Below are 13,813 nucleotides of genomic sequence, written 5' to 3' on the forward strand. Positions count from 1 at the left end.
GTCCTTGTTACGAGTGGGGGGGGATGGGGAGTGAGAGCGGAGCTACAGGATATAGAAGAGACCCTGGTGAGAGTCTCATCTATAGTCGAAGAGGGGAACTCCCGTTCCCTAAAGAATGAGGACATCTCCGATGCCCTGGTTTGGAACACCTCATCCTGGGAGTTGATGCGGCGCAGACGGAGGAATTGGGAGTAGGGGATAGAGTCCTTACAGGAACCAGGGTGGGAAGAAGTGTAGTCCAGATAGCCATGGGAGTCAGTGGAACAATATGCATAGTTTGCTGAACGATCTATTTAAGGCAAATTTATGTAATTTACTTGTTCCTCTACAAGGAATCATCATGATAGAGTCATACTTTGCACTAAAACCACAGTATTAAAGAAATATATGTCTAAACATAGCTTTGGATTGAGTACCATGTAGAAAGATACTATAACAGCACGAGGATAATAGCATGATACAGCTTTTGTTTCTATGTGCATTGTTTGTATAAATGCACAAAGCCAACATGCATCATTACAGAAAATGATTTATTTGCGAGGCAGAGCACCTGACCTTTATACTTGTTGAGTCTTCAAGCTCCTGTTTTAAGACTGACTGTTCTAGTCTTTGTCACACAACAGAGGTCCGCTGTTCAACAGAATCACAATATGTCCAACATATGGATACAAAGAGTACAATGTCTACCTGAAGACATAGAAACAGTACTGTTGCCCATTTATTTAAATAATGGTATTTTTGCAGCTCCAATCTAAAGCATGAATATTTTGTTGTATTTTTGGTGCACATTTCATGAAATTATAACAAGCTTTCTCTTTTAAACGAACAACTACAAATCTAGTCCAATAACTAATTTTCAGTATTTTTCAGATCTTCTTACAAGTTTTAGTGTCAAATCAACTCTTCTTTTGCTGGATCCTGAATTTGAGCTCAATAGAAGTTCTGCTCCTCATTGTTAATTCTAACATACTCAAATATAGTGCATATCCCACAGCATTGCAAAGATAGACACAAAATGCTGGAGTAACTTAGCAGGACAGGCAGCATCTCTGGGAAGAAGAAATGGGTGGCATTTTGGGTTGAGATTCTGTATCAGACCAATTTGAATCTTGCACTTCATTTCCCAATCTCTGTCATAGATTCAACTCAGCCCCCACTTCATGATCGAGTGGTTCATCATCAAGACTTGATTCATCTCCAGCAGAGATCATCGATCAACAAGAACACTGGATCCTGGTGTTAATTTCAACCTATTATGCCCTTGGATCCCTTCTTCGAATGTACAAGCCGGATTTGCCAAATGGATCAAGAATACAAAATGCACCCATTTTGCATGAAGCTGTATTCTTTCAAATTAATGTCATAATGACTGTTTGTTTGAACAAGGCTCGAGCTTGTCCTCAATCTGCTCCTCGTTGATAGTTCTAATATACTCAAATATAGTGCATATCCCACAGCATTGAGCAGTTATTTTGCACTTTATCTGGGAACTCGGCAAGTGATGTTTCATACTGAGCTTTGAATATTCCTGAAACATTCCTTGAGACCTTTGTGAGAGCTTTCTTAACTATTCCAACTAACTTCTTACCCGCCACAAAGCCAAATGGTAACGAATTGAAACTGGGGGGCTATTGTCAGAAACTGCCAAAGCCAGCATTATGCTAACATCAACGTTAAACTTGGGTGGTGGTCCATACCATACTGGACCGCTCACTTCATTCCCCCATGGAACTCTTGAATAGTGAGAGCACTCATTGCAGGCATCCAATATTCTTCGGGGTCTAGTAGATGAAATCCCGTGAAATGCGCTGAAAGTCATTTGTAACTCAAATGATAAAATAAGGTTTCTATTGCTCATGCATTGTTATTTGCAACAAGCACAATCTGAAGAAGGGAATCAGAGGGACATTTCCAGAGCATCAAGATTTACGCTTACCAGTTCACCAGTTTCATTTTCAGAATCACTGTCCGTCGGTGCTGATCTTGACCATTGGCTCAAGTGTCGTAAAATCCGATCTCTCAATCAAACTTCGGTGCAGTTTTTAATGACCAGTGGTAATCAGCAGCTTTCCACCAACTCTATGCAAACCTCAGAAGCACACCTAACACAAAAGTTGCACTCGACTTTACACCTAATCTTAATAATAATAAAATGTAATAATCAAATATGCCCCACAGACAATTCACAGAATAAATTATTTCATCGTCCTCTAGAAATTAGTTTCTCACAAATAGATGTCACACAGACATGGTGGCAGCTGCAAAAAGCCTGCCAACATCATCAAGGACCCACACCATCCTGGCCACACACTCATCTCTCAGTTGCCATCAGGAAGAGGGTACAGGAGTCTGAAATCTGTAACATCCAGGTTCAGGAACAACTTCTTCCCCACAGCCATCAGGCTATTAAACACAACATCAAACAAGCTCTGAACAATAACAGTCTATTATTACTGTTGTATTTTATCTGTTTATTTATTGTATATATATATGGTCTATGGTATATAGACACACTGAACTTTTATCTCCTGTTCTGTATTATGTTTACATGTTGTGTTGTGCTGCAGCAAGCAAGAATTTCATTGTCCTATCTGGGACACATGACAATAAAACTTTCTTGACTCGAGATTGTTTTAACATCTTCAAATGTGCCTTGAATCAGTTTATTATCTGTAACCATCTCAGTACATACACAATGTATTTATGCAAATGTTTGGTTCATGGTGAAAAAATAAAAGTCATGCAAGTACTTCCACAAGAACTCCAGTCTTGATGTAGAAAATATATCATCTTCCTTTCCACCTCATCCTAAACCTTTTCAGACAAAAGGCACACTAACAATATTTTTGAGATTGCATACTCCTTTAGGAAATGGGATCCATGTTACTACTCTAATGTCATGCAGGAACTTCCAGAACTTTATTCTTATTGTTGAAAATATATCTATTTCCATCTCATCCTAAAATATTTCAGATCCAGACACATTTACAATATATTTTTGAGATTCCACAGGCCACTAGAAAAATATGATCCACATTCCTGCTATATTAAGATATAGACCAGTTGGAGATATGGGTAGAAAGATGCAAATCCATAGTTTCCTGAAAGTGTAGATCGGGTGGTAAAGAAGGTGTATGGCATACTTGCCTTTATTGGTAGTGCTGAGTATACCATTTGGGAAGTCATGTTACATACAGCAATATAAAACTTTGCATAAACAAGAAACTGCAAAGTCAAAGTCAATTTTATTGGTCACATGCACCCAAAGGTGCACTGAAATAATGCTAGTTTACCAAGGAAAGACACAAAATGCTAGAGTAACTCAGCTGGTTTGGCAGCATCCCTGAAGAACACGCCCTAACCCGAAATGACACCTATTCATGTCTTCCATACCCGACCCGCTCTGACTCCAGCATCATTTGTCATACCTATATCAAATTTTGGTTGGACTACATATGGAGTATTGTATGCAGTTCTGGTCACTGCATTACATGAAAGACATGGATGCTTTGAAGAGGGTGCAGTAGTTTCACCTGGATGGTGCCTGAATTAGAGAGTTTTAGCAATGAGGAATGTTTGAACAAACTTTGATTGTTGTCTCAATCAGAAGCTGAGGGTCAAATACGGGTTGGCATAACATCAAGGTAAAGGGGAATATGTGTAAAGGAGATATATTGTGCAAGGCAAAATAGAGAGCATAGTGGGTGCCTGGGATGCACTGCCAGGCGTGGTAGATGCAGATATGATAGAAACATCTGAGAAACATTTGGACAGGCACATGAACAGAGAAGGGAGTGGAAGGATTATAGATCATGTGCAGGTAGATGTGCAGTTCAAATTAGCATCATGGCCAGCATAGACATCATGGGCTGAAGGGCCTGCTCCCGTGCTGAAATCTTCCATCCTCTCTCCATGTTGCAAAGGAGCCAGTATTAAAAATGTATATATTTGTAAGTGAAAGAAAAGCATCTGTAAGATTTTGAAAGGGAATCTAAACTAAACTAAAATGAACCACCCATGCACCAAATTTAGTTACAAATAGAAATGTTTTGGTTCCCATCCTCCAAATACTTCTACAAAATACTTAACTTTGAAATGCAAGAGTTCCCTCAGTCCAGCTGCTTGAAATGGAATTAAACAACATGACGCATTTCAAGCATTCTATATACATTACAACGATTGTTTTAAGCATTAAAATGCTTCTAATGTGAAGGATTGGACACCAAGCAGATTATGTTATCCGATCAGCTCCATGTTCTCCACTCCCATTTTAAATACTGCTTTTACAGCTCATTACAAAAGGCACATGATGCTTCTCATTATTATGAACGACATTATGTTCTTAACATTCTTTGTCGCTTTCAGAATCTCAAAGACACAATCTTTGATTAAAAAAATTGCTGAATACATTGCATTAATAGGAATCTTTGGATATCGGGAGATTTTAAAAAGACCTTTCCCTTGCATTGAGACATTTACAAACTCCTACCTGTGTAACTTCATTCATTCCTACGACCCTCGTAAATGTTTGTGCCTTCCAGATCTGGGTTCCTGAGCACTCCCGATTTTAATCATTCCACTCCTTGGCCCCAACATCTGATACTTCCTTCATAAAACTGTTAACTTCTCCATAAAATCTATCTCTTCAACCCTGCTCACATGCCTTACAATCTTCCTCTCTGGTTCAATAGCATTTTTCTCTTTAACTTGAAGCTTGTTGGACAAAGGTTCCAACTACAAAGGTTGCTGATGTTGACACCCAGTTATTCGGTTTAGTACATTGTTCACTAGCAAGCAGCAGAGATTAATTCAAAAGTAACGAGAAGGAAATCTCAGTAAATGATTGTATACAATAATCCAGCAATTAAGTAGACCGCTCAGCATTATAATCTGCACAAACGTCCTCTTGAAGGGTATCGATTTTGTTTAGAGTCACTGAATCAGTACTCTCTTCAACATTCTACAAATCACTTCCATTTAACATGATAAACAACTTGTTTTCAACCTTTTTAAATCCTATAATACCTTGAAAATCCTTTGGGGTTTTTTTTGCGTCAACCATTCCATGCAGCTAAATTAACTTTAGTAAAAGATGGAAAATAACTGGCAGTATAAGACACTCAGTTTGATTTTTCCTTTCATTGATTTTAATTTTAAAAGGCAAAGTGACAGGAACATAAAATGTGCAGTTCAACACTGACCATCAACAATGCTAATTCAACATTGACCATTTTACATCACTGTTCAGAATTAATATTGTGGCACCGTTACCCAACCACCACTGCCCCTCATCTCAGGATCAAAACTGTTCACAATGCAATCATGCTGTGCTTGGGGATAATCATCTTGGTCTCTCTTCTTTGTAACAATTTTCCAGTAAAGGTTGCACATCATTCATTCCTCTGAAAGAAATAGGCATTCTCTCTTCATTTCCCTACATTTCACACCATTCCCTAGACAATCATTTATGTATGTTATCTGTTGCTGCAGACATGTAGGGGAAGGTGTGCGTGTGCGTGTGTGTGAAAAGTATAATGTGGAATTGAAGTGCTGCTGCCCATTCTAACTGTCCTGAAGCTGTGTGGATTAAAAGGCAGCTAAGCATCAACCACATTACAGAGAGTACAGACACAAAAGACAAAACAGCTACACATTCAAATTTCTATCTCTAAAGGACATAAGTAAACCAGGAAAATATTATTATTTGTCATATTCAGATGATTTCAGTGTCACTATTACCGGTACTGCTTTTAAAATGTATTTGGGGCTTGACCGAATTTAAATTCCGCAGCTGCCATAGTGGGCTTTGAACTCATTATTTGATCACTGACCCAGGCTTTTGAATCGCTCATGCACTATGCAATTACACACAGACAAACATCTCATCTGGCATCGGCAATATGCAGCCTACCCTGAGACTGCAACCTAGTGACATTGCAGCTGTGCCTACAGAATGAGGAATGGTGAGACTTGAGAACAACCTCGTATTGGCTGCGCTTTAGACTCTGGGCTCAGCTTTATCCATCTCCTTGGATGAACCAATGTCTAGCTGGCTGAGACAGGTCTGCCTTGAAGAGCCTGATGCATCAAATGGATAATGGCTTTCAAGGAGTCACACATCCATGGCAGATACACACAAATATATGTCTGAATGTGAGGGACACTACTCCTAGCTTCACATGTTCAAGTTCTTCCATTATTGACTGTTGAGATCCAAGCAGAAGATAATTCAATGTCTTGTCTGGGGAATAGTTCACTGAAGACTATTTAATAACCCAAACCACAGGAGGCCTTTCCCCGATTTCCCAAACCAAGTCCCCGGGTATATTGTGTTATCTGAAAAGTGCACAAATATAGCACGTTTTAACCTGATTGGAAATTAACAAACAGTTTAAATGGATTCCTTTTGGCCATCCCTTCCTCTTCCCCGAATATCTTTGTGTGTTACACCTTATTGATTAACTACCTGGTCATATTGAAATCTGCTGCACAGTACCCGTTACAGTACTTGATCAATTCCATGTATTCATTATCCAGCTTCTGTCGCAACAGATTAATTACCGGAATATTAATCTTTTCAAAATCCAGCCCATTTGCATCACCACACCATACAGACCTACATGGAAATTTACAAAACTAAGCATGACATTCAGCCAATGAGATGTGCAAGCTTCACAGAGGTTCCTCACTTCATATTTCATTGTCAACATCACTTCTGCACCTTGTTCATCTTTTTGCCCATCTTCCTTCAATGTGCCTGTGTTATTATTCACCAATCTGAGTATAGTTTCAACTGTAAACTTTTGTTTTCATTTTATCAATGGACACTTTTTGTAAGGTCATCGGCTGAGGTCTCCCCATAAATATCTAAACACTTGCAATATCAAGCCCTTTCCTTTTAATGTCCTCCATCAGGCCACATGAAAGCCATTTAGAGAGATAATAAGATTGGTTATTCAGTATTCTCTGATTTTTCCCCCCATGAAGCTGGTTAACAGAGGCTTACAGCACGGAAGCAGGACATTTGGCCCACTATGCCTGTGCTGGCCATCACGTATCTATCTGTGCAGATCCCCATTTTCCAGAACAGCCTTCTACACTGTGGCTCTTCAAAAGCAATGTCTTTAGCGACACAGTGCGGAAACAGGCCCTTCGGCCCACTGAATCCACACCGACCAGTGATTACCCTGTACATTAGCACAATCCTACACACTAGTGACAATTTACTATTTTACCGAAGCCATTTAACCTACTAACCTGGAGAAACTCAGTGGGTGAGGCAGCATCTATGGAGAAAAGGAGTAGGCGACGTTTCGGGTGGAGACCAGTCTGAAAAAGGGTCTTGACCCGAAACGTCACATAATCCTTTTCTCCATAGATGCTGCCTCACCTGCTGAGTTTCTCCAGCATTTTTTGTCTACTTTCTATTTTTCCAGCATCTGCAGTTCCTTCTTAAATCTACTAACCTGTACGTCTTTGGAGTGTGGGAGGAAACCAGAGCACCCGCAGAAAACCCACAAGGTCACAGGGAGAATGTACAAACACCGTACAGACAGTGTCTATGAGTGTCTGAGGATCCTCCAGTGCTTCTACTCAGCGGCTGTGGAAAGCATCTTGTCTGGAAATATCACAATTTGGTTTGGGAATTGCTCTGCTCAGGACAAGAAGGCTCTGCAGAGAGTAGTCCGTTCGGCCGAACGCACTATGGGAACTTCACTCGCTCCCCTGCAGGAACTATACATCAGAAGGTGCAACTCCAGAGCCACCAAGATCATGGGAGACCCCTTCCACCCCAGCAACGGACTGTTCCAGCTGCTACGGTCAGGCAAACATCTCCGTTGCCATGCTGTGAAAACGGAGAGGTTGAGAAGGAGTTTCTTCCCAGAGGCCATTAGGTCTGTAAACTCCTATCTCACCAGGGACTAACTTTACTGACCCGCTCCCTCCGCAACTCCCTTGTCAATTCTTCCCTTCCCTCCCGTACCACCCCCTCCCCGGGCACTTTCCGTTGCAACCGCAAGAAATGCAACACCTGTCCCTTCACCTCCCCCCTCGACTCCATTCAAGGACCCAAGCAGTCGTTCCAGGTGCGACAAAGGTTCACCTGTATCTCCTCCAACCTCATCTACTGCATCCGCTGCTCTAGATGTCAGCTGATTTACATCGGGGAGACTAAGCGGAGGTTGGGCGATCGTTTCGCCGAACACCTCGGCTCAGTCCGCAATAACCTACCTGAACTCCCGGTGGCTCAGCACTTCAACTCCCCCTCCCATTCCCAATCCGACCTCTCTGTCCTGGGTCTCCTCCATTGCCAGAGTGAGCAACACCGGAAATTGGAGGAACAGCACCCCATATTCCGCCTGGGGACCTTGCGTCCGGATGGCATGAACGTTGAATTCTCCCAGTTTTGCTAGCCCTTGCTGTCTCCTCCCCTTCCTTAACCCTCGAGCTGTCTCCTCCCATCCCCCCGCCCTCGGGCTCCTCCTCCTCCCTTTTTCCTTCCTTCTCCCCCCCATCAGTCTGAAGAAGAGTTTCGGCCCGAAACGTCGCCTATTTCCTTCGCTCCATAGATGCTGCTGCACCCGCTGAGTTTCTCCAGCATTTTTGTGTACCTACTAACTTTACTGTACCATTTTACTGTGCGTGGTGTCTTTTTAAAATTGCTGTTTTTTTCATTTTTCTTCCCTCCCTCCCACAATTATGTAATATGTGAACATGTGATTCTGTCCATTCTGTTTCTAGTTTGTTTGTTTGTTTTTGCACAATTCGCAACCATTGCCACTTTTCATTTCACTGCACATCTCGTGTGTGTATGTGACGAATAAACTTGACTTGACCCGTAGTCAGGATCGAACCCGGGTCTCTGGCGCTGGAAGGCAGGTGCTCTACTGCCACACCATTGTGCCGCCCACACATGTCCTGGGGCACCTGTCTCCAGCAGTACATTCCTGCTTGTTTTTCGCCCTCAGTGAGACAAATGTTATTTCTTAAATCACTTTTAAATCTTACATCCCTTGTGGGAAACTCATGCTCTTTGGTCAGAGTCACCTCTGCCAAGGGAAAATGTTTATCACTTTCTTCATTATCCATGCCTCTCTTAATTTTGTACACCTCTGCCATGTCCCGGGACTCTGAGGGAAATAAATGGAAAGTATCTGGTCTCTCTACATAACTAAAAATTCCATCCCAGGCAACATCCTGGTGAAGAGAGTCATCCTCTCTTGTAGTCAACTAGTAGTCAAATGTTGTCAAGCTGGAAAGTGTACAGAGAAGATTAAAGAGGATGTTACCAGGACTAGCGGATCTGAATTATAGGGAGAGGTTGAGTAGGCTGGGACTCTATTCCTTGGAACGCAAGAGGTTGAGGGGTGATCTTATACAGGTGCACAGTAGAGTATACTGACTGGTTGCATCGTGGCCTGGTTCGGCAACTTGAACGTCCAGGAGCGGAAAATAATGCAGAAAGTTGTGACCACTGCCCAGTCCATCATCGGCTCTGACCTGCCCACCATCGAAGGGATCTATCGCAGTCGCTGACGACATCATCAAAGACCCACACCATCCTGGTCACACACTCATCTCACTGTTGCCATCGGGAAGAAGGTACAGGAGCCTGAAATCTGTAACATCCAGGTTCAGGAACAGCTACTTCCCCACAGCCATCAGGCATCAAATAAGCTCTGAACAATAACAGTCTACTATTATTATTGCACTATATCTGTTTATTTATTGTGTATATATGGTATATAGACACACTGAACTTTTATCTCCTGTTCTGTATTATGTTTACATATTCTGTTGTGCTGCAGCAAGTAAGAATTTCATTGTCCCATCTGGGACACATGACAATAAAACTCTCTTGACTCTAGAGGTGTAGAAAATCATGAGTAATAGATCAGGGAGATGCACAGTGTCTCTTGCCCAGAGTTAGATGAATCGAGGACAAGAGGACAAAGGCTTAAGATGAAGAGGAAAAGATTTAATAGGAATCAGAGGGGTAACTTTTTCATACAAAGGGTGGTGGTAGTATGGAACAAGCTGCTACAGGAGGCAGGGACTACTCCAATGTTTAAGAAACTGTTAGACAGGCACATGGATAGGACAGGTTTGGAGGGATATGGGCCAAATACAGGCTGGTGGGACTAGTGTATAGTGTATAGTAAATACAGGCATAGTGGGACATGTTGGCCGGTGAGGGCACGATGGGCCGAACGGCCTGTTTCCACACTGCAGTACCCTATGACCCTAATCATATCCTTCCTATAGCATGGCAACCCGATTGCACACAACACACCAGCTACAACTTAACTAATAAGATATACTGCTGGACCACACCTCTAAATGTTTATATTCTACGCCCCAGCCAGCTGAGGTATGTGCTGGAGTAGCTCAGTGGGTTCGCCAGCAACAGTGGAGGGAATGGACTGGCAATGTTACAGGTCAGGACCCTTCCTCAGACTGATTGTAGCCGTGGGGATAAGGCTAGAAAATAGAGATGGGGGCCCAACAAAGCCTGGCAAGTGATGGGAGGATACAGGTGATGGGTGGGACAGATGAGTGCAGTAAATGACAAAGGCTAGAGATGATAGGAAGACAAAAGAGCATCAGATAAGGAGAGATGAGTGAAATATAGAGCCAGAGGGAGAGATATAGGTGGGATTTGGGGGGTGGGGGAGGGTTGCATAAAAAAGAGAGAGGAGATTAGGGGGGGGGGGTATTATTTAAAATTGGAGCATTCAATGTTCATACCAGTGGGTGGTAAACCACCCTGTGGAAGATGACATGTTCTTCCACTAGTTTGTGTGTGGCCTTTTTCTGGCGATGAGGGCAAGTGGCCTCACCATCATGTCTGACTGTGCTGCTGCCTTCAGTGGTCCCTGGATATGTATAATCTGCCCTCAGTATTAAGTACCAAGTCCCTCAGGATCCTATCATACAATCTGTCTATCACGTTTTTCAGGATTAAATTCCATCCAGCCTATTTTACCGACTGACCAATATTGTACTGCTGCTAAACTCCAGCCACCTCACTGACAATCGTCATATCATCTGCAAATATTACCTCTTACTTTCAGATTGTCAATGCATGTAACAGATGGGAAGGGTTGCAACAGAGAACCCCTTGGATCTTTGTTCTCTAATTGTATCTCAACAGTCCAAGCCGTTTGGAATAGTCACATCCCGAATCATATACCTTTCAGATATGAATTCCTTAACCGGGCACTTTGCTGCCTCTTACAGTAACAAGACACTGTCCAAATAAAGACAATCAAAGATGAGCCAGAATGTTGTGTAACCAAGTTCACAAAGTTAAGGGAGGGGGGGAATCCATCAACAACCCACACAAGTTGAACCAACTATATATAAGACTATTTTGCACTACCCAGAGAAAGGAAAAATATAATTAAATCAAAAGGGTGATTTACTTTGGAAGTAAGCCAATCTCCAGGCAAATCCTTTACTAGTTAGAGACCTAATTAGCGTTGATAATCACGATCAAAGTAGTCCCAGAAATCGCTTTGCACGAAATGTATTTCCCCTAGTGTTTAACCACTACACGGGGTAAGAGACTGTAGAGAGCTTCCATTGAGAAGATGCGTGTCTGCAGTAATTGTTCCCTTTGGTTTCACCGGCTCCACGGCAATAGCTCCACTACACATCTTCATTTAAACGGGTTACTATAGCAGCGCACATTTGATTAGAACACCAACCAAACCCTTTTCAATGGGCATTTATTACATGTTTCCTCGAAAGAAAAAGGTTCTCCTGGGTGTAAAGCACGATGAGATGAAGCAGGCGCTTTCTGCAGCCGGCGGAATCTGGAGTGCCCCCTTACCTGGCTCGGTACAGTTCTTTGTCTGGGTACCGTTGTCCTTCGCGGCTGCCATTAACTTCCTGTTCCACCACCTTAGGTCCCGCATGGCTTGTTGTCCAGTCTGTTGCTCTCGCTCTGTTCGGATGAGTAATTAGCATGGATTACGAGGGAGATATCGACTCTACAGCTCTAGTCACCTATCGAAACCTAGACCCAGCGTCTCATTTTACTCTGAACTCTCGGACAAACCCACCACTAAAACGCTACAGGGACAATCTCTCAAACTTGCATCCAACTGAACCATCGCCATCAAGGTGGACAAACCAGCGATATCAAGTTAATTTATAAAATGAATTCCATTTTATTGCAAAATAATATCCAGCCTATTCTACCCCTCGGGGTTGGGTAATACTGACAGGATTAACACGGGAGCCTTAATGTGCGGTGATATTCTTGAGGAAACTTGCAGGTAGCAGGTTAGCAAAGCTTTATTGCAGAGTGGCCGATTTCTAATCACCTTAACCTTCACGCCTATAACAGTCCAATCGATCTCAGGGCAAGGCTCGCTCTCTGCAAGTTCACCGCTCCGCTGGTATAACAAGGGAAAATGCAAACTTAAAGCATAAATACATATATATATTTTAATAAAAATCTTTTAAACTGTCTAAATTACCTGCAATGCATTTTTAAATACGGACGTAAGACCCTTGGTTTATCTAGATATCTTCAGTGGAAGGACAATTCTCGTTAGTTTTATATATATATATATCTATATAAAGCCTTTAGCGAACACAGATACCAGGTGGGGAAGTTGAAGAAGACCGAGCTCACTCACCTAGTCTAGAGAGCAGACTACACATGCACCAGGCCAGGAACAGAATGCTGCAAGGAACGCCAATCTGATAAAGAATCATCTCTCTCCTCCTGCGAACTTTGGTCATTTTTGCAAACGCTGTGATTCCCGGCCGTCTGATGCCTGAATCCATCGCCTCTTACAAATTCGATATGTCTTCTTTTTTTTTGGTAAATGATTACAGCGAGATGCGGGTCTGTCTGTGCGGTGCCCCAGCTACCCACCCCCTTTGGCCGCCTGTTTAAACTCCGGCGCCACTTCTCATTTCACGCCGTTACAGGAGAGGAGGAGGGGTGGGGGGACACCCTTGATGCAGTGTCGAGATCACATGTGAGCACCAGGTTTCAAGAGAGAAAGAGGAGCATGTCAGCTTGAGGACGCTCTTCGCTTCGGGTAATCACGAGGGCTCGTAAGACGGGGAACGCGGTTTTTACCTATAGATGGATTTCCCCGAGGATTCAAAGATCACACCCCCTGTCCCCGCCAACCACATTAAAAAAAAATACGAAGGGAACGATCAGAACAAAACAAAAAATATCCAGAACATAAATCAGTCTTTAATAAATTTAAAAACATGTATTTGATGAGATGCAATGCAAGGTTGCCCTCCCCTCCCCCCCCCCCGTTCCACTTTGCTCCCTCTTTCCTTCTCATCTAATCTTCATCTTTCGACCTCTCTCCAACTTTGCCTCTGACCGCGAGTGACCTCTAATCCAAACCTTTCCTCTATCCCTTGATCAGGCCGCCGGATAGTCCCAGCCCCTTCCTATACAGACCCACGTCTCCGGTGTGGCTGTGGCATTCGGTCTGTACTGAAGAGCCCAGCTAGCTATGCTTGACCTTAATCCAGCTCACACATGTGCGTGTGTGTGTGTCTAATGCACACACGCGGTGGGTTGAATGCAGAGAATAGTAGTAGTGAACAAAGCTTTTCAAAAGGACACTAGGCTGAGACATTCCCAGCGAGGGGCAGCAGCTATTGGGCGCTAGATTTCCCCGGGAGATGTGTGTAAGGTGCCTGAGTTACCGCCATCCGATTTTAACCAAGAATCACACTGGGAAGGCGCTGGCTGCGACCACACCCATCACCCTTCTCAGCGCCCAGTGAAACGTGCCTGGGAGTATTTGTGGGCGGGTGCAGTTTG

The 13,813-nt window shown here is 43.0% G+C and overlaps 1 protein-coding gene across 2 annotated transcripts in view; it reads right to left on the minus strand.

Moving 5' to 3' along the window:
- Positions 1-12,938, minus strand: part of slc24a4 (solute carrier family 24 member 4) — a 234,354-nt gene extending 221,416 nt beyond the window's left edge. For both annotated transcript variants that reach the window (XM_033027758.1, XM_033027757.1), the window contains exons 1-2: positions 12,651-12,938; positions 11,837-11,950 (exon numbers count right to left, since the gene is read on the minus strand). In XM_033027758.1, the coding sequence (XP_032883649.1) occupies positions 11,837-11,950; positions 12,651-12,801 (265 nt within the window). In that variant the 5' untranslated portion in view covers positions 12,802-12,938. The remainder of the gene's footprint in view (positions 1-11,836; positions 11,951-12,650) is intronic.
- Positions 12,939-13,813: the final 875 nt, after the last annotated feature.

Source organism: Amblyraja radiata, chromosome 9 (assembly GCF_010909765.2).
Source record: "Amblyraja radiata isolate CabotCenter1 chromosome 9, sAmbRad1.1.pri, whole genome shotgun sequence".
In the NCBI taxonomy this organism is placed as follows: domain Eukaryota; kingdom Metazoa; phylum Chordata; class Chondrichthyes; order Rajiformes; family Rajidae; genus Amblyraja; species Amblyraja radiata.